Source organism: Pyrus communis, chromosome 4, assembly GCF_963583255.1.
Source record: "Pyrus communis chromosome 4, drPyrComm1.1, whole genome shotgun sequence".
Classification (NCBI taxonomy): Eukaryota; Viridiplantae; Streptophyta; class Magnoliopsida; order Rosales; family Rosaceae; genus Pyrus; species Pyrus communis.
The window spans coordinates 15602032-15622997 of NC_084806.1; the positions used below are offsets into that span (position 1 = coordinate 15602032).

The 20966-nt window shown below is 37.5% G+C and overlaps 5 protein-coding genes and 1 long non-coding RNA gene across 7 annotated transcripts; 3 read left to right on the forward strand and 3 right to left on the reverse strand.

Moving 5' to 3' along the window:
• The first annotated feature begins 1938 nt into the window (after positions 1 to 1938).
• LOC137730449 (actin-related protein 2/3 complex subunit 2B-like) lies at positions 1939 to 5632 on the forward strand. Of its 2 annotated transcripts, XM_068469437.1 has the most exons (10): positions 1939 to 2027; positions 2809 to 2875; positions 3026 to 3233; positions 3649 to 3815; positions 3920 to 3997; positions 4197 to 4329; positions 4505 to 4596; positions 4718 to 4774; positions 4920 to 4998; positions 5307 to 5632. In XM_068469437.1, exons 1-10 carry the CDS (start codon positions 1939 to 1941, stop codon positions 5495 to 5497), a joined length of 1161 nt encoding a protein of 386 aa, XP_068325538.1. In that variant the 3' UTR covers positions 5498 to 5632. The 2 variants fall into 2 exon arrangements, with proteins under 2 accessions (XP_068325538.1, XP_068325539.1); XM_068469438.1 differs by lacking the exon at positions 4920 to 4998 and having other exon boundaries at positions 1969 to 2027; positions 4718 to 4824; positions 5323 to 5500.
• On the reverse strand, positions 2286 to 4186 carry LOC137730451 (uncharacterized). The gene is made up of 3 exons (XR_011068164.1): positions 3355 to 4186; positions 2959 to 3170; positions 2286 to 2574 (listed from the first exon to the last, which is right to left on the reverse strand). It is a non-coding gene; the product is annotated as an uncharacterized lncRNA (long non-coding RNA).
• Positions 5633 to 7421: 1789 nt separating the features above from the next.
• LOC137732765 (uncharacterized) lies at positions 7422 to 8288 on the reverse strand. The gene has a single exon (XM_068472040.1). It carries the CDS (start codon positions 8286 to 8288, stop codon positions 7422 to 7424), a length of 867 nt encoding a protein of 288 aa, XP_068328141.1.
• Positions 8289 to 9544: 1256 nt separating this feature from the next.
• On the forward strand, positions 9545 to 11789 carry LOC137732240 (pentatricopeptide repeat-containing protein At1g80550, mitochondrial). The gene has a single exon (XM_068471541.1). The coding sequence runs from the start codon at positions 9700 to 9702 to the stop codon at positions 11059 to 11061; it is 1362 nt and encodes a 453-aa protein (XP_068327642.1). The 5' UTR covers positions 9545 to 9699; the 3' UTR covers positions 11062 to 11789.
• A 2174-nt stretch (positions 11790 to 13963) lies between these two features.
• Positions 13964 to 15268, forward strand: LOC137731503 (protein PROTON GRADIENT REGULATION 5, chloroplastic-like). The gene is made up of 2 exons (XM_068470621.1): positions 13964 to 14332; positions 14971 to 15268. The coding sequence occupies exons 1-2, from the start codon at positions 14069 to 14071 to the stop codon at positions 15073 to 15075; spliced, it is 369 nt and encodes a 122-aa protein (XP_068326722.1). The 5' UTR covers positions 13964 to 14068; the 3' UTR covers positions 15076 to 15268.
• A 506-nt stretch (positions 15269 to 15774) lies between these two features.
• On the reverse strand, positions 15775 to 18185 carry LOC137731501 (eukaryotic translation initiation factor). Its single transcript, XM_068470620.1, has 5 exons — positions 17862 to 18185; positions 17135 to 17303; positions 16634 to 16759; positions 16184 to 16249; positions 15775 to 16112 (listed from the first exon to the last, which is right to left on the reverse strand). The coding sequence occupies exons 1-5, from the start codon at positions 18092 to 18094 to the stop codon at positions 16065 to 16067; spliced, it is 642 nt and encodes a 213-aa protein (XP_068326721.1). The 5' UTR covers positions 18095 to 18185; the 3' UTR covers positions 15775 to 16064.
• Between the last annotated feature and the right edge of the window lie 2781 nt (positions 18186 to 20966).

Genomic DNA, 20966 nt, shown 5'->3' on the forward strand with positions numbered 1-20966 from the left:
GAGACAATCTTGGTCCGCAAATATGATATGGTGACTTGGATAGCAGCAGTGGTCGAGATTATATCGAGAATAGCCACATAATTATCAAAAGGGAAATGATGAGATAAATTCCAAGAGGCATGATAGAATCGAAATACATCATACAACCTATCATCGAAGGTATCCGCTCCTATAAGTACAACACGACAGTCAATTTGAAGGGACTTTCAAATCAATACATAAATTTGTCCTGCGTAATTTCTCGCTCTATGAGAACGCTCTTGCTTTTGAGAATACAATTGACCTCCCTAACTTCGTCAAGCATACCTCTCAATTTGTGTTAAATAGCTTTATGACTGACAACCGCCAACATCTCTAGTTTATGTTAAACAGCTCTAGAGCCATTGAGTCAGACGACCGAGGAGCATCTCATAGTTTGTGTAAACAACTCTACTCCAAGTTCGATTGACTACCTATCCAAGTCTTTGTCAACAATGGTTATTTGAGTCCTTGTTGGAAGATGTCACTTCATTAGCTTTCTCGATGGAGTGAGGTGTTACCGGGTGACATTGTTCGGCACAATGAAAACCGAACCCATTTTACGATTAGATACTCATAAGTACACTTCAGAGTTCGGCATTCCGACAGGCGAACCACATTTACAATCAAGACACTTTATATCTTTCGAGTATTTATGTCCATACAGTCTAGTATCGATTCGGCGCACTTATATTTGCACAAATATAATTGAAGCAATCGAGCTTGGTGCAAATGATTCGTGAACTTCGCAGTGACTAGCAGCCTTGTCTTCAGGTTCTAGGACCCAAAGGTTGAGACGAGTTCCTTCCTCGTAAGCACTCAGATAAGAAGTCAGCAATGCGTTTGACACCACCACCACCACATCATTTACTCACCGACCAAGCTCGGTTGTCGAGTTGGCACGCCCTGCATTCAACCAAAAGTAGTGTTCTAAAAATCGACTTAAGCGGCCGTTTACGACGACCCACCATTGTGATTATATCAAAAGCGTTCAATTAGTCGGCGCCTAGATGGCCGACTGGGAGGGCTAGGCGGCCTCTGGCCGGTTATGTAACTTAAAAAAAAAAAAAATACAAAAGTTATGGTTGCAAAGGTTGTGCATCTCCGCTTCTTGTTGCGTTTTCATCGTGTCCTGCATCGTGTCCCCTCCTGCGTGGGTAGAAGAGGAGTCGGCATAAAACATTTAATGAGAGAAACCTCTATAAAATTGAAATTGCAGAGAAGAAAAAGTGAGACGGCGCAAAGGTTGTGTTGACTAGGGTTAGAGTTAGAGATTTTAAATTAGCTGATATGTCTTTTAAAATTAGGGAATAAATTATATTATTTATTTGATGTGAAAAAAACGAGGCTCAATCCTTTTTTGAATGAAAAACAAGGCCCATCAATTATTAAAATATATAGGCTTATAAAAAATGTTACAAAACCAAGAGAAAGCATCCTAAAATTTTACATATATACTCATATTTTATAATATATGTAATAAATTAATCTATATGTCATTTTATTTTGCAATTTATGTATCTTGATACAATTATGTATTTTTTTAAATGTAAACAGACGCTTATTTTTACCCACAACAAAGTTTTTATGAGACAATGAGGATTGCATCGAGGATTTAACATAGAAGATATTACTTTACTATGTTTCTTCAGTGACTTGGATTGCATGCAAAGGTACAACTTAAATAAATCCACCAAGAAATGAGCACAGTGACAGAAAAGTGCTTTTGCTTTGTATTTTATTCACTGACAAGTTAGCAGCAAAGAAGAGTGAGTAGGCAAGTTGCTTCAGAAGTTGCTAAACTTGATTGCAACATTGAACTTAATTTTTACTCCAATTTCTATTTGTCCAAAAGCAGTTGTTGGCTGTGACATTGTATATATTTACATCCCACCCACCCATTTGAAATTAGGAGGAGATATGAGGGGTAGAAAATTTCCGGGAGTCAGGATGGCATGCTTAGAGAGGGCATCCCCAGCTTTGAAGGGAATTCTGCTCAAACGGTACCGGTAAGTACATTCGAGTTTTCGTGCTTACAATACTTGATTCGAGATACGTATTGTAGCAAATTTGTTACGTTATGTTCTTCACAGATTAGAAAGAGCTGCTTAGCAATAATCATATAGAAATTTAGATGTCTGCATTCCTGAAAAGAGTTGAAACAGTAAACTGTTACTGCTGTTAATCAGTTATAATCAGTGTGCATGTAAGGCAGCATTATCTTCATCCATCAGTGTCAAGCAAGCCATCATCCGGCGACGTTTTACAAAGCGTAAAAGCTAAAAGAGCGAAAACTAAGACCGAGAAATACGGGAAGAAAATTTGACATTGTAAATTTCTTCAGTAAAAAAAATAGAGCAAATACAAGAGATTTAACAAGATTATTGACAATGGAACAGAAAAATGTCGTAGACAGAAATTATTACAAAAATGTATAAATGGTAGGAATTTGGTGACAGGGAGCTGTGGTTTCCAGGTAGATAAGCATTATGTGTCCAGCAATGAGTTGTGGGTAGCACAAACCTGTATATATGGTTCTCCCACTAAAACCAGTACCTGCGACATATTTCACCAAATTGAAGAGAAATGTCACGTTCACCATCTTATCGTCTAAACTCGAAGCTGGTTGAATAGAAGAATTCCTAAACAGCGCTGTTTTTGTGGTGTTTAATTAATAATGGAATGATAAATTACTAAAAGCTTTTTCCCAGCTCGAAGATGGTTGAAGCTGTCAGTATTTTACAAACGAAAACACATTCTGATAATTAGTAATTGTTGCTTTCATAACAGTGACAGCAATTTCATGGAGATTGATCATCACTTATACGAATTCGGTTCTGTTGAATACCATATCCAGGTGAGTCCTCAGTGTGTACAGATTGAATTTAAAACATTGTAGCCAAGATGTGAAGCTAGTAATAATGTGTGGGTGGAAAATACCTCATCATATGGTTTTTCAAGCAGGTAATTTGATATCTCTTCTGATGATTTTCGTGTAATAAAACAGTCTTCAGCATCAGATACACATTATATCTACTTGTCAGTGTCAACCCCGCTCCTTTCCCAGGGAGTCATGCGTCCGTATGGGATTTCACAATATACTAAACAGATGGTAAAGGGAATTCGTCCTGACATTGTGGAGATTGTTGAACCTGCAAAAGAAGGATACCAGCTTACTTTGAGACTTGATTTTTCTGGGATTCCAATTGGAAAAGGTTCTATATTCTTTCACACATCATCCCAATAATATACAAAAATTTAGTCATATCATATATGTCAAACATAGCTTGTTACCAAGATGCTTGCAAATTTCATTTTGTTTAGATGACTGCTCACCTTGATAGCCAAAAGAACAAAAGGAAACAAAATAATGAAACTCTGTAACCAATTACGCTAACAATGCTTTCTTGAATTCCAAGCTTCTTTTTCCTCCCATCCCTATAAATAAAGATGACATAACTTGTCAATATGGCAACACACCACGAGCTGCAGTGAACGTCTCAAAACAAGTCTGAATAGTATGGAAAGCAGCTACGTCCTGCATATTTAATCAGTACGATAGTAAAACCATTTTCGTACAGTACTGTCGATGCTAACATTGTAATTATGCATGCATTTTTCTCTCTCTAGATTCTGTGAAGGTAATTGCAGACATTGCTGCTGTGCAAGCAGTAATCTTAAGTTCTCAGCTGAAAGAAATGTTGATGAATGTTAACCCTCAAGATACATCGCAAGGAATGTATAAGCCACTCAAACTCGAATATCACCCAAGAGAGCCTTTCTTTATTATTAGACAGGTAAATCATTAGCAAAATTAAGAAGAGTGCTGATTCAACTGAACTTATTCTAATTAATTTACTCTATAGTTCTAATGTACAATGAAGATATTCATGTTTAACAGCCACAGAAAATCATAGCAGTATTCCCGATACGTTTCAAAGACAAAACAGATGTCACTATTGCAACAGCATTCTTTCAGGTTTGTGACTGACGACTGATACAGTGAAGTAAAGATTTTCTTATTAGTAGTCAATGAAATCATACTATTCCTGCTAATGTAAAGATTCTTATTAGTACAGTCAATGATCTCACCCTTCCTGCTATTCCTTGCAATAACTGGTTTACATTTTATTTTTCTTGATTTTCTATTTTGATCTCCTTCTGGGGAATGGAGACAGGAGCTTATGGATGTCGGAAGTTCTGAAAAATGGAGGAAAGCGCCTCCTTGTTGCTGGTCACCCATTCCACCTCCAGAGTTAAGAGGAGAAACTTTTGAAGATTTGAGTACGAATGGAGGATTTGTCTCTTTTGGTATCGTCTTAGACTCCAATCTAAGTATTCCAAGTATAAACTTTCCTCTTAATCACTATAGATTTTAAAATTTCCAGTAACGAAGCTGCTTACTTAGCTTATGGTTGGTTTTCCATATATGAGATGAACATCAGCTAGACTCAGTCTAACACATTTGGTATTGACTTATATACAGAGATTTCTTCACGTCATGTCGAAGGTAAAAGACTAGACAAGACAGTATGGAGTTTACTGAATTTCTATGCCTATGTTAAATACCATGTAAAGGTAAAAACTCTACTATTTTATCGGGTTTCTACTTTTCCTTGTTGAGAAAATTCTCGCCTTATTCTAGAAATTTTCAACCAATGCATGGTTACATATTTAGTTAACAAGTTTGTTCAAGCAGAGCACCAGAAGTTTTATTCAGAGAAGGATGAGAAAGCGTCTTGAAGGACTAGTTGAGGTAAAAGTAAACCCTGAAATACCAAATCAACTCAAGAATAATTTTTACCAGTAAACAATCTATTTCCCTTCCCTCATATGCAAAAGTCATTTTGGAGGAATACCCCAACAAGATGAGAAAACTAATATTCTTTACATGCTTGCAGGTCCTGGGTAAGCGAAGAAACACAGAAGAAAAAGAAAAAGACGAGGAAGAAGAAAAAGAGGGAAACCACAAGGTTCCAGGTGTGCTTTAAGCCTGCATACTTTGACAAACTCACCAACTACTATAAGTATATAAAAAGAACTTAGCTAATTTCATTACCACTCACTAATTTCACAAACTCACAAATTCATAGGACAGATTCCATGCAATCCATGGAATGGAGTATTTTAGAAAGTTCTCAAAATAGAAGCTTTACAATGATAAAGTGACTGGTCATTACATTATTCTTATTAACTTCTGTAAGCAAACTATTTCTGACCAACAACAATTCATATTTTCTTGATTCCTGGTTATAACTCTCTCATTGCTTGCTTTGAAGCAAATGCAGGATGCATGAACATGAGAAAACTGATCAAGATATCAAAACCTAAAGTCCTACAGCGAAGGTATGATGACTTGAGCACGAAAATCAAGAGAATCCGTTGGCGGATTAAAATCCATGGATTTGGGCGTTTTCGTCGTCGATGGTTGAAAATGCCAAAGTTTTCTTCTTCAATGGGATATATCAGATTAGAATAAGTTATTTCCCTACCTTATATGTTAGCTATTTATGACAGCAGTTAGAATAATGAACAATGCCCCCTATACTGCTACTTATGCGGAAACAATACAAAGACTGTAGATACCAAGTGAGTACTGTTTATAAACCTTCATGTGTTTTAAACTGGAACTCTATCGTAGCTTAATTTGTATGTCTTAGTATGTAATTCTGTGAAAGTCAGATAAACAGACCAGATTGATAACATGTTGTCCAAAACAATCAAATGATTCAGTTTGTTTTAAAATTTAAGAAAATAAGACAGTACTCACAGACATTTGCTGTACAAAGTTATGGCAACATCCATGAAAGGAAAAATAAGCAACGAGCACCAAGACAGCAGTTATGTATAAATTCAAAACTTGAAACATTAATAGTATAGTCATAAATTTGAAAATTAGAATCAACCAGTGAGATGATAGCTAGAGAAGTTTGGTGTAGCTGGTTTACTTGCTGCGGAAATAAGTAATTTGTGTGTTCTGAACATTTAAACAGAAAGATGTGAAAATAAATAGCAAAAAAATAGTAATACCTTATTTTGTGCTGGATTACTGAGATACTATTAAGAGGTTGAGGATTGACTTACCAGGGAATTTACCAGCTTCCACAATGAATCCTGATCATAGGAGGCCTTTAAACTGTCAGTTGTTAATAGCATTTCCAACTTCTAAGGAATCCTTTCAAATTTCAACTTTCATTCTCCTCCCTTAAAATGCATGTGGTTCACTGTACATTTTGAAGGAGGGAAAGAACATTGTATGTGGATAGTAAATTATTGATAAACTATGGAAACAGCTGATTTCTGTACCAAGGCACATATGTAGCCAAGATGCAACAGTACAGATTCTAAAAGTTTAAACATTAGGCAACCAGTCCACCAAATGCATTGCCAATACTTATTTCATACTAAAACATGTCTTGGTAAGCTACCTTATAAAGAGAAGCAAACAAAATTGAAGCCACAAGGTGAACAGTATCAACAAAGACAGATTACAGTGCTTGTTATGTTTCTGAAAAGCTGCTGTTTTAAATCCATTTGACGCCATTGTCATTGAGCTCTCCAATTGTTAACTTTCAGAAGATAACCTTTAGAGTCTTACTTTTTTCTGTTTTTAGCCTTCACCTATCCTTTTCTTCTAGATCCTAATTCCTAAAGCTTGAAGATCAACCAAAACATGGTATGTTGAACAGATAAATAGACGATGCAACCAGAATCGAGGAAATCTCATTTTTTATGGATGTGGAAAAATACAACATAGACTGATACTATTCCCTTACCATTGAACAAATGTGAGATCTTCACTTTTATCTGGTCCTCAGTTGACAAAATATTTCTGTTTGGTTCTCTGTTACTTAAAAATTGCAGCCTGAGTGTGAATATCCAAACACTGCAAAAGCTTGATATGTTGTTTTGAAAAACCAATTCAAATTTGATAAATGGAACAAGAGGTAGCTGTCATCAATGAATTCACTTAGATCATGCTCTTAAATTGAAGCAGTTTTATTTCCAATCATCAAAGAGAAAAACCAATTTGTACACTGCAATTGGCACATGCAGAAAGGAAGATCTTGAAGGTGGTTCCAAATGATGAAGATAAAAGGGATATCGAAAGTAAGTGAAACATAGAGTTGTAGCTACACAACTAGCGCTAATTTGTGAAAATGCACACAAACACAGGTCGTAAACTCTTTATGAGGATTACTGATACATCGAAAAAAACCAAGTTATCCATATAATAATTAATCTCAACTGGAGACAATCTAAAAACCAAATGACGGCAAGCCATTAAAAAAAAGAGGAAAACACTACAAACTGAAGTGAAAGAATGAACAAAAGAATAAAATCTCCATTATATCTGAAACTTTGTACCAAAATTGACAGTTAACGAAAACAGAACAAGCATTTCATTCAAGCTCAATCTCACCGCCAGGAGGCATCAACACATGCTCCGAATCTAGCTGTGCTAGAAACGGACCACTGCCCTCGCCACCCTGCAAGTTCCAGTTACTTGCCAGCAAAGCAAACAACACAAAACTCAATACCAACACCGCAATCGCATGCCCGATGAACAAGAGCATCATCACAGCAACACCCCTTAAGCCGTCCTCCTCAAGGTCACATTTCCACTCAGCATTGTCCTGGTTAGGCCACACTGACATTTTCTTACACCCGTTTAACCCAAATGCATCAGTGTACAAGGACAACCCCAGTTGCAAAATCCAAGTGCCCTTAAAAATCAATCCAGAGGACAAGAAAAACTCGGCGAAAAACGAACATGGCCTAATCGACAAATACAGGCAAGAAAATGCACAAATTAGAGTCAATGCAGCTAGCATATCATACACAGCGCCACCAAGACCCGAAATTCCCTTGCCGATCACAGAGTACTCAACGAAAAAGGAAACCGCTGCGAAAACGAAGACGAACCCTTCATTGAAATTCAAAGGGTCGATGTTTTCACGGAAGATGATCAGAAGGACGAGTGCCCAGAACATGAAAATGGCGGCTGATTGCTGGAAGAAGGCGAAGCGGTAGGTGGGGTGGCCGGAAAAGGCCAGAAATATGAAGATTTCGGAGAAGGAGGCGATGGGGAGGGCGATGGTGAGAGAGTACAAATCGAAGTTTTTCCATTTGGGTTCTGAGAAGTACCAAGCTTTGGATCGGTAGAGAGATGGGTTCTTGAGGTAGAGGGCGGAGGAGCAGATGAGGCGGCGGAGGCCTATGGGGAAGAGGAGGGCGAAGGCGGAGAAATGGGTTGCTAGTGATGCCATGTGAATTTATGAATTTTCTGATGTTTGCTTCTTCTGGTATGTGTTTGTTTCTGCTTTTCCTGCCTTTTTTCGTTTCGTTTCGTTCCGTTCCGTCCGTTGACGTTATGATTCTTGTGAACTTGTGAGGAAAGCTGTGAAATTCAGAGACACATCTTTTACCCCTTATCCTTTACTCTCACAGAAGGATTTTTTGTTTTTTTTTTTATTCAATTGGATTCTTTATTAAACCATCAAAGTTCCAACTATCTACAATTTAAACGTAAGTATCAAAAATTAAAGTTGCGTCTTAATAAATCACGCTGCCAAATAACACTTTTCACTTTAGCTTTCTTAGTTTCCTTTATTTCGATGAAAGTTGGTTTATATTAAAGCAGAGTGCTACCAACTTTCTCGCTTAATTTCTCATTTTAATATTCTCACTTCTACTCATGTCAAGTATACTCTACTAGCACCCAAAACTAAAAATTTAATTACCTTTTAGTTATACATTAGAAAGTGGGATTCTCTAACATCTTACAGTTTAACGTCAATTCATGTGCCAACATTAGAAAATATTGTGTTAAAAGTATGAGGTGACATAGAGTCTATAGAGAGTCCCACTTTTGAGAAAGACCTCTCAAAATTTTCTCTAATTTTTTTTTTTGTTGAATTGGAAGTGCTTATTATTTAATATCTCACCAAAATTGATGTCCAATTAATGTTCCTCCTCATACAGTTCCAATACTAAATAAGATGACAATGTATTACTGACTTCAAAGTTGAAACTACTTACCGAAAGAGCTTGAAATTCTTTACTTAACTAAAAATGCTTTAGTAGAAAAAGAAGCGCTTTTAATTATAAAAGTACTCTCTTGGGTTTTTGATAAATTTTTCTTGTGCTTTTGATAAAAGCGTTTATACATAAAGTGTTTTTTACATAAATTTACATAAACATCTCCAATCGAGTATAATCTAATTGCTACTTCAAGTTGGAGAGAGTTTTACTCAAGTGACATAGCAAATGAAGTTTGTTACTCCATTGCTCCCTCTCGCGAAATTAAATTAAAGGTGCGCATCAAACTACAAAGTCGAACCGTCTTGGCACTGAACCAAATCGTATTGAAATGGTTCAGCCAATAATATTATTGGTTCTATATTAAAACCGCTTCAAATCAAACCAAATTAAACCGAATCAATTCGAAGCTCATATACAGCCCACTTACTCATCATTATGACAATATCAACATAAAAGCCCATGTTCGGCCCACATACTCATCGTCAACCCCAAGTCAGTCTGCAATTTCTCACTCCGGCTCGCTCTTTTCCCTGACGAACAAACAGCTCAAAATTTCCTAAAACCCTGATTTTTTTTTTTTTTTTCCATTCAAATCCCTCTACAAAGTTCGGACCTTTGGAGCCGAAAACTACAGAAATGCTCTCTTCAGCAACCTCTCGACGCCTGAGACCTTTCCTTCTCCTCCGTCTCCGCCAAGCTCAAATCCTCTTGCATTCCTCAGTTCCTCACCCTGTTTCCTCCAAACCCTTTTCAAATCACACCCCCACCGACCCGGAACCCCAATCAAAACCCACTATATACGACCACACCGCCGTCCGCGAGACGCTTTCTTCCTACTGCAACGACTGGAAAAAAGCCCTGGACTTCTTCACCTGGCTGGAAACTGACTGCCACTTCCAGCACACCACCGAGACATACAATCGGATGCTCGACATTCTCGGTAAGTTCTTCGAATTCGAGCTTTCATGGAACTTGATTAACAAAATGAAGCACAACCCAGAAACTGTTCCGAATTATACTACATTTCGTGTATTGTTTAAGAGATATGTGTCTGCCCACCTTGTGAATGAAGCTATAGATGTTTATAATAGATTGGAAGAGTTTGGTTTGAAGGATGAGACTTCTTATTGTAATCTTATTGATGCGCTTTGCGAGTATAAGCATGTGATTGAGGCCCAAGAATTGTGTTTTTGGAAGAACAAAGATTTGGGTTTTGATAAGAGTACTAAGATACATAATTTACTTCTTCGCGGGTGGTTTCGAATGGGGTGGTGGCGCAAGTGTAGGGACTATTGGGAGGAGATGGATCGGAGAGGTGTGCGTAAAGATTTGCATTCGTATTCAGTATATATGGATATATTGTGCAAGAGTGGAAAGCCGTGGAAGGCTGTGAAGTTGTATAAGGAGATGAAGAGCAAAGGGATCAAACTGGATGTGGTGGCGTATAATACAGTTATTCGTGCCATTGGTCTTTCTGACGGTGTTGATTTTTCAAAGCGGCTGTTGAGGGAGATGAAGGAACTGGGGTGTGAACCCAATGTTGGAACGTATAATACAGTTGTAAAGCTTTTGTGCGAGAATGGGAGATATAAGGAGGCGTTCTCGATGCTTTATCAAATGCCTAAGTTGGGTTGTGTTCCGGACGTGATCACTTATCATTGCATTTTTAAGCATCTAGAGAAGCCAAATGAGATTCTTAGACTGTTTGACAGGATGATTGAAAGTGGGGTTCAACCAAGGATGGACACTTTTGTGATGCTTATGAGGAAGTTTGGGAGATGGGGATTCCTCAGACCAATGTTTCTTGTGTGGGATAGGATGGTTAAACTTGGGTGTAGTCCTGATGGGTCTGCTTACAACGCTTTAATTGATGCTCTGGTGGACAAAGGTATGTCAGACATGGCTAGGCATTATGAGGAAGAGATGCTAGCAAGGGGGCTTTCAGCTAAGCCCAGGAAGGAGTTGGGAACGAAACTTGTGACCAGTGATGATGGGTAGTTGCAATATGATTTCTACACCAGCAATCCCAATATGATTTCTACAGCATCTAAATTACTGACATGAGTATCTGGAATACACAATTTTCCACCTGCATCTTTCTATTGAAATGCAAATGGAAGCTAAGGAATACCACCTGAAAAGCGCACTCTGTACTGAAGTATATAGTATATATGGCTCACAGATGATACTATGAAGATGTGCAGTCGAGAACATTAGCCATTGAGGAAAGAGTTTGGGGTGGTAACTGCATATCACTTGATGACCTTTTGTGCTGGGCTTGATATGGAATGGACACCTATTTCCTGCTCATATGAAAATTAAATGTTGAAGACCTTTTTGATTTAGGACATTGCATGCATCCAATGCACCTGTGACTGCTGCCTGTTATTTGAAAATGTTGATTGTATTGGTTGTCCAGAGTCCAGACAATGCTTCTGTTGACTTAAAAAAAGTGTTATTTTACAATGATCATATACGCAAGTTAGGAAGAGTTGGAATCCTTGAAGAAGAGTCTTGTATCAATGCTATTACGGTATTACCCTTCAACTTCATGGTTCATTGCAGCTTGAAATGCAGGCAATCAAAGATTTTTGTAATGGAGATGTAATTTCGGGGAGTGGTGTGGTTGATCTTGGGAAATGCCATTCAGGTAAGTGTATTTAGCCCCTGACTTCCAAATTGTTGGAGATTCATTGGTGGTATTGGCACAAAAGCATTGCTGAAAGTTTTTGGGATTGTTGGTACTATTGATGATGCCTTGATATTACATCATTCTGTCTTATATTTTCTTTCTATGTTTCTTTTTATAAAACATGAGGTTTTCTTGATTGTTTGCCACATGATTCCATGTAAGCAACACTAATATTGGCAAATATAATTTTTGAAGAAAACATCTTTGCTACATCGTTGTGTCTTCCTATATATGATTCAAAAGTTCAATCACACTAGTTTATGCCATAGTGGAAGACTTCAAAACAGTTAGTCACGGTAGTAAACAAAAACCCATCAACTGGCATATATTCCCTTGATGTTATTTAGCAGTTGCAGGTTACCATTGACTCTTGTCGTCATGTTCTTTTAGGTAGACAGGTTCAGTCATCATATGCATTCTTAAACTTTGCTGCTGCACGTAGTGTTGGGTGCAATTGTGGTGGAACAGTTTGACGAGTATGTAAAAGAACATATGTTGCTACGCTTTCTCAAAGGATATTCATTCCTCTTCTTTATTCACACATCTCATACTCTACAGCTGCTATCACCCTGAGGTGTACTATGCTGCAGTTTGTTCAAGCCTGCACTTATAATTTGAATCTTGATCCTTCGTGCGGGAAAAGGACTTGGAAACTGATGTTTGCTGGGTTTCTTCACTTGTTGTGTGTTCTGTTTTATTGTTTTTAACACTACAATTTTCAAATGAACCAGCTATCAGAAGCAATCAGTATTAGCAGCTTCAGCTACCAAAATGTATAGTTCTCACCTAAGGAACTAGTGATAACTTAAAACCATTGCGTGTCCGTTCTAAAGAGATGGGCAAGATATCATGTCTTTGTGGTGTTATCCCCTGAGATTATCTTTGGTTGCAAACTGAATTCTAGTAACTGTAGATACATATGATCGGTACATGTTCTTCAACATGCAGGACGAGCTGGAAGAACTCATCTTGTGAAATGCCATCGGTTATATCTTCCATGGTTTACCGAGTTCCAGAAATTCAGTGTTCATCTCATGCCTGAAGTGGTCTTTATTCGAACTGTTTAATTTTCTTGATTCTCCTTCCTGCAAGTCTAATTTCTTCTTCACTCCTTTTCTTCTCTTTTCAGCCTTTCAGGCATACAATTAGAGTTCCTAAAAGAAATAATAAAAACTCATGTCATGACCAACTGTTCTAGAAGTTCTTCTTTGCTTGTCGATTTTCTTGTTTCGAAGAATCGAAATTAGGGAGCTAGGCTTCCGAAACATCATTTTAATCGAAGAAAAACATGCGTGGAAGAAATTCTTTTCGCAGTTTTTTAATCATGCTGTTTTTGTTTATGGCTTCCAAATTCTAATTTTCCTCATTGTTAAAGCTTTTGCCACTTTTTACCTATAGCGACACTTCTGATGTGCTTCAAGCACCGTCCGCAGGAAGCAAATTTGAAACCTTTCTCTAGAATCTTCTTCTTCTTATGACTTCAACCATCCAAGGTTGAAAATTCATGCTCTTCACATGCACGTGCTAGGAACTAGTTGAATTGTTGACATACAATTTTGCAATAAACACCATCTCATTCTTTATATGTAAGAAGAGTCAATCAGTCATGGGCAAAAACAACTCATTGAATCACAAAACCAACAAAAATCTTGTGCCGTATGTCAATTTGTGTGTTGGAATACAACTTCTTACGTGTTAGTAGTCAAGTTTTTTTCCTTTCAATTTCAACAGACTAGTTCTTTTTAACAACACGGTAATCTAACATACTCTACATTATGAAGAAGGAAATCCGAACTTGAGTGTTGGAGCCGGGCGCATTGTCCGCGCCAACCCGTCACCGACCTGTACAAATTTCAACAGTCTAGTTCAAACCGATGAAGTTCGTGGTTATTATGCACCGTTCTGTTTAATTCAAAGTTTGCTTTCTAAAATGTCCCTGTTTGAAGAGTTTCAAAAAAGGGTTTCTCAAACCAACCGCTGGGATCATCCCACGCATGACAGAGTGGCTTCCAAGAAGGTGACAAGTGGACCAAACCCAATTCAGATTCAGATCCTCCAAACAAATAGGGACCGTCAGTGCCATAAAAGACTACAAATAATACACATATTTGTGGAAAGTTCAAAAAAAAAAAAAAAATGGAACAAAAATCTAAGGCCATAAATATATGTGGCTCCTAACTGCTATCCAATACAATAAACCAAAGGCTCTCGAAATTACACAACAACTATCACAAGTTGAGTCACAAAAACATTAAAGTCCGCAACTTTCTCAGAAACTAGAGCCACGGTTTCTGTTTCTTTTGTGTTGGTTCAATGGCAACCTCAGTTTCTGCAAGTTTGAGTTCGTCGTTCCATGGAAGTTGGGGGAGTTCGGTTGTCGGAGAAGATTATGGGACGCTGGTGAAGGCGGTCCCGAGCCAAGTGAGAGTTGGGAAGGCAGTGAGAGCGCAGCCGATGATGAAGAACGTCAATGAAGGCAAGGGTGTCTTTGCACCTCTTGTTGTTGTCACACGTAACATTGTTGGCAAGAAGAGGTTCAATCAGATTAGAGGCAAAGCTATTGCTTTGCACTCGCAGGTAATTAATATGTAAATCTTCCCCTTGTGTCTAAGATTAAACTTTGGTTAAGTAATGTGTCATTCTTGATCAACCATTAGCATTGTCGATGGTCAATTCTGGGTGTAGTTAGTTTTATCAGCGTGCGTCTCTATACGAACTCAAGTGTGAAAACCCTTTCTCATAATTTACTTTAAAAATAATTAGAATACTGTTCAAAGCAAGAGAAAAAAGGTCACGTATACCACTTTGAAAATGCTTTAAATTGGTAACCATCAAATTTTCAGTTTTTCTTTTTTGTTAATATCAAATTTTCAGCTTCGTTTTCAATTGTTTAAGATGAAAACATAATTGGTAGGTAAAAAGACAAATAGTTGAAAAAATGAGGCTTTTTGTTTGAAGGTAATTTCAATTATGTTCTTTTTGTTCACCTTCTCTTTTTACCTCACAAAACCAAGTAGTGAGAGAGACAGAGTATGGTAACGAGTTAAGATTGTGATAGTTTCACGTTCGGTTCCCTCAAATTATGGAATTGTATACCTTTATAAGCATATAAAGTTTTCCCTGTCCAAGATCTTAGCCTTCATTTGAACCAAAAGAAAAAGGGTGGTATTATATAGATGTTCTTGAATTATTAAGAAACTCTATATTCCCTGCAGGTGATTACCGAATTCTGCAAATCGATCGGAGCAGACGCGAAACAAAGGCAAGGACTGATCCGGCTGGCGAAGAAGAACGGAGAACGGCTGGGGTTCCTCGCATGATCGAATCAGTAGAGCATGGACACCTCCATTTTGTTGTCACAAGTAGAAATTTGATGTTATAGTGTAATTTTCATACTTCATTCCAAAACGACTTCCACATGCATATACTCCCCACCAGCTGGGATTCCTTCAACATGACCACAATGTATAATTTGACGTCTGCTCTCCATAATATATGCACTTTTCATGATCATTCTTCAGTCAAGTTCCACTGTTTCATTACTAAATCTGAGCTGGGCCAGTTGGCTAGGATCGTGTGTCCGCCCCCCTAAACCAAATTTCGGATCTCCTTCTCAAGACATTGATACCGATATAGAAAGTTCTTCACCCGTATCCTCGAAATTTCCCCAATATCGGCCTTCAATAGAGCATAAATGCCGGATTTCCTACAACATCGATTTGAAAAATAAAGAAAGCGGAAGGAAGGGCAACTACAAACCTCAACATTAAAACTGGCAGCCACCGATACCACCAGTATCGGAAATTGGCAGTCAAGATATCCACCCCAATATTATCTGCCTGGCCTATTTGATAGAACCTGGAACGACAACAGAACCCTACAAGTAACATCTTCCCAAACTGAAACTGCTATAAATCTGCAAGTTAACCTTGTAATTGAACCTCAATTAACCATTCGTGAAATCAAACGCTATGGCTAATCAGACACAATATCCATCTACAAGAGCGAGAAATACGAAATCTAGCAATCATGCAGATTTGAATCATTTGATTGTCAACTCAAGTAAAGCATGGGTGTATTACAAACAAAACTAAATTTTAGGTGTACTCTGAGAAATTTTGAATGTTACAAACAAATCTAAGTTTCTGTGTACTTGAGAAAATTTTCTAAATCATAACATAAAGAACAAGATCATACTATGCTAATCAATATATGTAGACAAACATCTCCTCTAGCTTTTCTCAACAGAGAATTTGTGATGGTGTTCACAACTTTGGTAATGAAGAGTGAAGACCTGGCACCAAATCAATTACACATAGTATCGAGGCTTTGCTGATCTTTCCCTTTTAGAATCATCCTGCAATGACAGAAGAAGTGAGAAATAGAATTAAGATAACTCCATCACAAATAATACCGACTGAAACTTACATGGAAGCTGTAGGTGATCTTATCGGTAACATCGATTATCTCCTTCCACTTTCTCCCAATGCTCATCTGCATGACAAGATAAAAAATTCAGCCACTTGCCCACATCTGAAAGTTGCAACAGATCACATGCAAAAATTCAAGGAAATAGAATCAATAATTAATGGATCCACCTATTGCTGATGGGGCAGAGGTCAATCGAGTATATAATATAAAATCAATCTCGTATTAAGAATCATATTTCAGTTGATTAATAAAGATCAGCAATTTTTCATGGATGCTTTCGCTTCTTAGGATATTCAAAGATCTATATCATAGTTCACAGATAAGCTGGGGCTTTAACCATATCATTGTTAACATCAGAGCAGATTAAATTCACCCAAACAGGAATATAGATCAAGCAAACCCACAATGCTTAAAACATCCTATTTAAAGTGTAAGTTTGAATGACACCTGTGCAGCCTCGTTTGCGGCATTCCTAGTCCATAGTGCAAGTTTGTCCTGCCTCTGGCGCACACTTGCTACCACTCCGCATATCTCATCAGCCTCATCAAATTGCTCTCCAATCAGTGCCATCAACTATCCAATAAAATAGAAACCCCTTAGTATCAATTTTCAAGTAAACCTTAACGTAACATGAATCAACCTAAGTGACTAGCCCAATGCACACAATAATCTTCTGCCACAGTGAGCAAGAACCAACCATTCTCACTGCTGAGGAGATCAAGATTATATATAGAGCAATATTCAGTGTCCATATAGTTTAGCATGCTATGTGGCAATATCAATCAAAACCGTTAATTAGGTGAAATCAAGTCTAATTGTATGTCTTGATTCAACGTCTGGAAAGAAGTATCCTGAACTATGATTCCTCTATATGTGTGTGTATTGTGTAAGTGCGCGTGTGTGTGTGAATCAGTATAATGTTTAACTATAAGGAAATCGAAATCTCACAGTCTCTAGCCACATGGTATCAAGGTTAGCCTTCCTGCTGCTGGTGACAGTCCACTTCCCTCCATTAGCACACTCAGGATCCTCCCACTTTGGTTCAACCCCAGCCCGGAACAAGTGGAAGTCTGCATTAACTGTCAATTTGCTGGGCTTGAATACGTGATCATAAAGACTGCAAACAGATTTTGCATCTCAACGTCAAATTTCCGGATTGGAATCAGATTAAAATTCAGAACTTGATTCAAGTGAAGTTGCATATAAGCAGAGTTTGTAGGTCCACAATGAAACTATAATTCGGATGGAGAAGAACCGAAATATTAAAAAATTAACTAAATGCAGCTGGGTAGCTCAATTGTCCGGACTTAAAGAAATTCTCAACTAAATTTTCTCATCAGCAAGCATAATCTAATTACAAAGTTAGAAACGTTAAAGCTCAATTTTTTGAAACAAAAAGACCAAATACTCTGGTACATTACTTGGATTTACAGAAAAATTCCACTAAATTTTCTCATCAACCAAACACGATCTAATTACAAATCACATACCAATAAACAAACTAGCAAAAGTCAGCAAACACCCACATATCACAAATACGAAAACAAAAACCGAATGGAAAAAAATACAGAGAAATAAAATTAATTCAATATTCAAACCCAATAATTGAAAATCCCAAATTAACAAGGGGGAAGAAATGGGGCATTAGGTTTAGGTCATGTAATCTAATTCTTACCACCAAAACTCCTGGACGGTTTCGAAGGTGTAGGCTTTGCGGAGCGAGGAGCCCCACGCAGCACCTTGCTTGGGCTTGGATTGGTTATCGAACCAAAAGGTCCACTTTCTCTCCAGCTTGTGGGGACCGCTGCTTGCCTGTATCTTGGTATCAGAGGCCGCCGCCTCAGCCGCAATATTCTCCTGTGTGTCCACCTCTGTTCGCGGCACCGCTGCTGCTACCTCTGTCGCCATTGTTGTCACTTGTGAAAACCTTTTGAGCCGTCTGTACGTCTGGGTTTTGTTGATTGGAAGGAGGAGGAGAAAGGAGAGAGCACACGGTTTTGGTATCGGGTCCTTATATTTGGAGGATCCGCGAGGCCATTGTTATGTTATGTGCCCCTGGTCTGACCCGATGGGTAGGCTCGCATGAGCACAACTAGGTGGGCCGACAACAATCCAATGTTGTTTGAAGAAATTTTTAACACACGTCATTGTATTATTATGCAAAATGTCGCTGTAGTAACGTACCCATAAATTACTCTCTAAATCATAAATTCAAACTCAACATCTTACAATTTAGTACAAAGAAAGAAGATTCTTATCCCAAACAAAAGCCTAAAAGAGTGGAACGCGGCAACATTTGAGATTTAGTTAAATTCTCACAAAATGAGCGGGTGAATAAAGCTTGGAAGATGATGTATGTACAATCTTTCTCCCAAATTTTAAATAAAAAAATTATCATATTTTCTTAAAATTAGTACTTCAATATGCCTGATATGCCTGATATGTCTAATTGTTTGATTAGAATCTTCTCAAAGGCTCAATTTGAGGTGTTTGTCGCTTGGTGTGGTGTTGACGTTTAATGGTGATGACATTCGTCTATGTTACTGAATGAGAAAATTGGGGTTTTTTTTTATCCGAAGATATTTCATTAAGGATTAAAACATGATTTTAGAAAGTACGTTCAGCTGGGTGTACGTCAAACTGGGTGTATTTTTTCAGTGATCAAATCCTTGATTTGAAAATAGTAAAACACAACAAACAAACATAAGTACATTCTCTACATAACCACCACAAACAGCACAATACAGAAGAACTAGCGGTGTAAATATTCCGCAATAGATCAGTAGTGACAAATTCCAAACCGAGGAATACACAAAACCATCACGAAAATGAGGCCACACAACCTTTGGGCGGCACAAATAAACACAAACTTCAACTAAGCCGACAAGGAAATCACCAACAACTCATCTTCACAAAGAAAAACATGGCAACTTGTTCTGATCATCAAAACCATCACCGTAGAAGAACATGCAAACATAAATTTTTATTTACATCTTTGGGCGAAATGAATAATTTATATTCCACCACTAAGAGCTTTCTGACCATAAAAAATTAAAATGCCCATTCGAAAATATATACTATTTAGTTATTGGGATAGCATAATGGTGAGCAGTGGTGAAGCTACTAAGGTGCAAGGAGGTGTGAGCACACCTTTCGTCGAAAATTGACCCTAAGAGAGAGAATTCGTCCTTCTGCTAGACTATTGTTGTGCTCTTGCGACCATTATTTCGAGCACACCTTTCATTAGAAATTAACCCTAAGAGTGAGAATTCGCCCCTATGTTGGACTGTTGTTGGGCTTATGCGACCATTGTTCTAGGCTAAGCTATGCAGGTCTAGACAGGGTTGGACGAGCACTAAAGGGTATGTAGAGAAGCCAGAATGTGAAAATGTTTTTGTTGCAAAGCTGGCGTGCGTAAGAAAGAAGATAATATCCTTTTTTTTTGGGAATTGTTATTAACACTTCAAAAATCTCATTTTACACTCCAAACTTTCTATAATTAGAAAGAAAAATACACTTGTGAAAAGTGTAGAATGAGATTTTTGGAATGTTAATAACAGTTCTTTTATTTTTATTTTTTATCTTTAACTAATCTTGTATCCCTTTTTTTACATTTAAAATGGTCCCACCATCTTTTCTTTCCTCACCTTTATATTACTTGGTGCAAGGAAGTGCGACCATACCTTAGGTCATTGAAAATCAACTCCAAGAGCGAGAATTCGCTTCTTTGCTAGATTGTTGTTTCACTTATGCGGCCATTGTTCTAGATGGAGCTATGCAAGTCTGGACAGGGTTGGACAGATGCTCAGGGAGCGTTTATGGAGAATGCCAAAAATTTGAAAATGTTTTTGTTGCAAAGTTGGCGTGCGTGGGAAAGACGATGGTAACTTTTTTTTATCTTTTTTTTTTAATCTCTTCTTTTTATCTTGGGGGTTTTAATAAAAATGGCTTGGCACTATTCATTCTTAATCAAAAGGACATTTTGTGTATGAAAAGTCTATAATGGGTCAATCTCTTTTCTTTATTTACTCTTATGTCATTAAAAGCGGTCAACAATGATGTTGACATTTCTGTTTGGAAATACATTATTTTACATGATGCTATTCAATTTATGCTAATTTGCTGTCAACTTTTCATGCTTCCATCATGTTGTCGATGTCATGCAGCTCTTCTTCTGTCAAATTGTTCCAGTACTATCCATCGCCTTCTACTAGCTTTGCGTCTCTTTCTCTATTTTCTTTCACCTTTTAATACATATCCTTTTGTTTCTCCTTTGAAATTTTGAGGCTTCCAGTATGGCTGATGGCAGGCTTTTGACTTGTTGTAAATATGCATTTCTTTTTGCTACTAATATCATATCATACCTAAAATCTTCAAACTCATCTAAGGCAAACATTTGAATCCCTCGAAATTTTAGAATATTGTTGTATGAAGGAGTCCACCTGTGTGGAATAATAGGGTATGGTCTAAAGAACTCTTCATTAATCATGGCTATATGCCTAACTTTCTCCTTATGCATATGTACATACCAATCTGGAGGACTACTAATAAAACTTATGCAAATTTCTTTCCACTTTTCTAGATAATCTTCTGCTACTTTCATAAGTTTTTCAAGAAATGATTCTGGTTGGGAAATATGATTAATGAATATTTTATCAAGATAGCCAAACTCTAATAGTAAAGCAGGGGTAACTTTTACCACATTGTGCTTTTTCTGATGCTCATAACTAAAATGACATGGTCTAAAATCTCTCATGTTATTCCTGGCCACATCTATGCT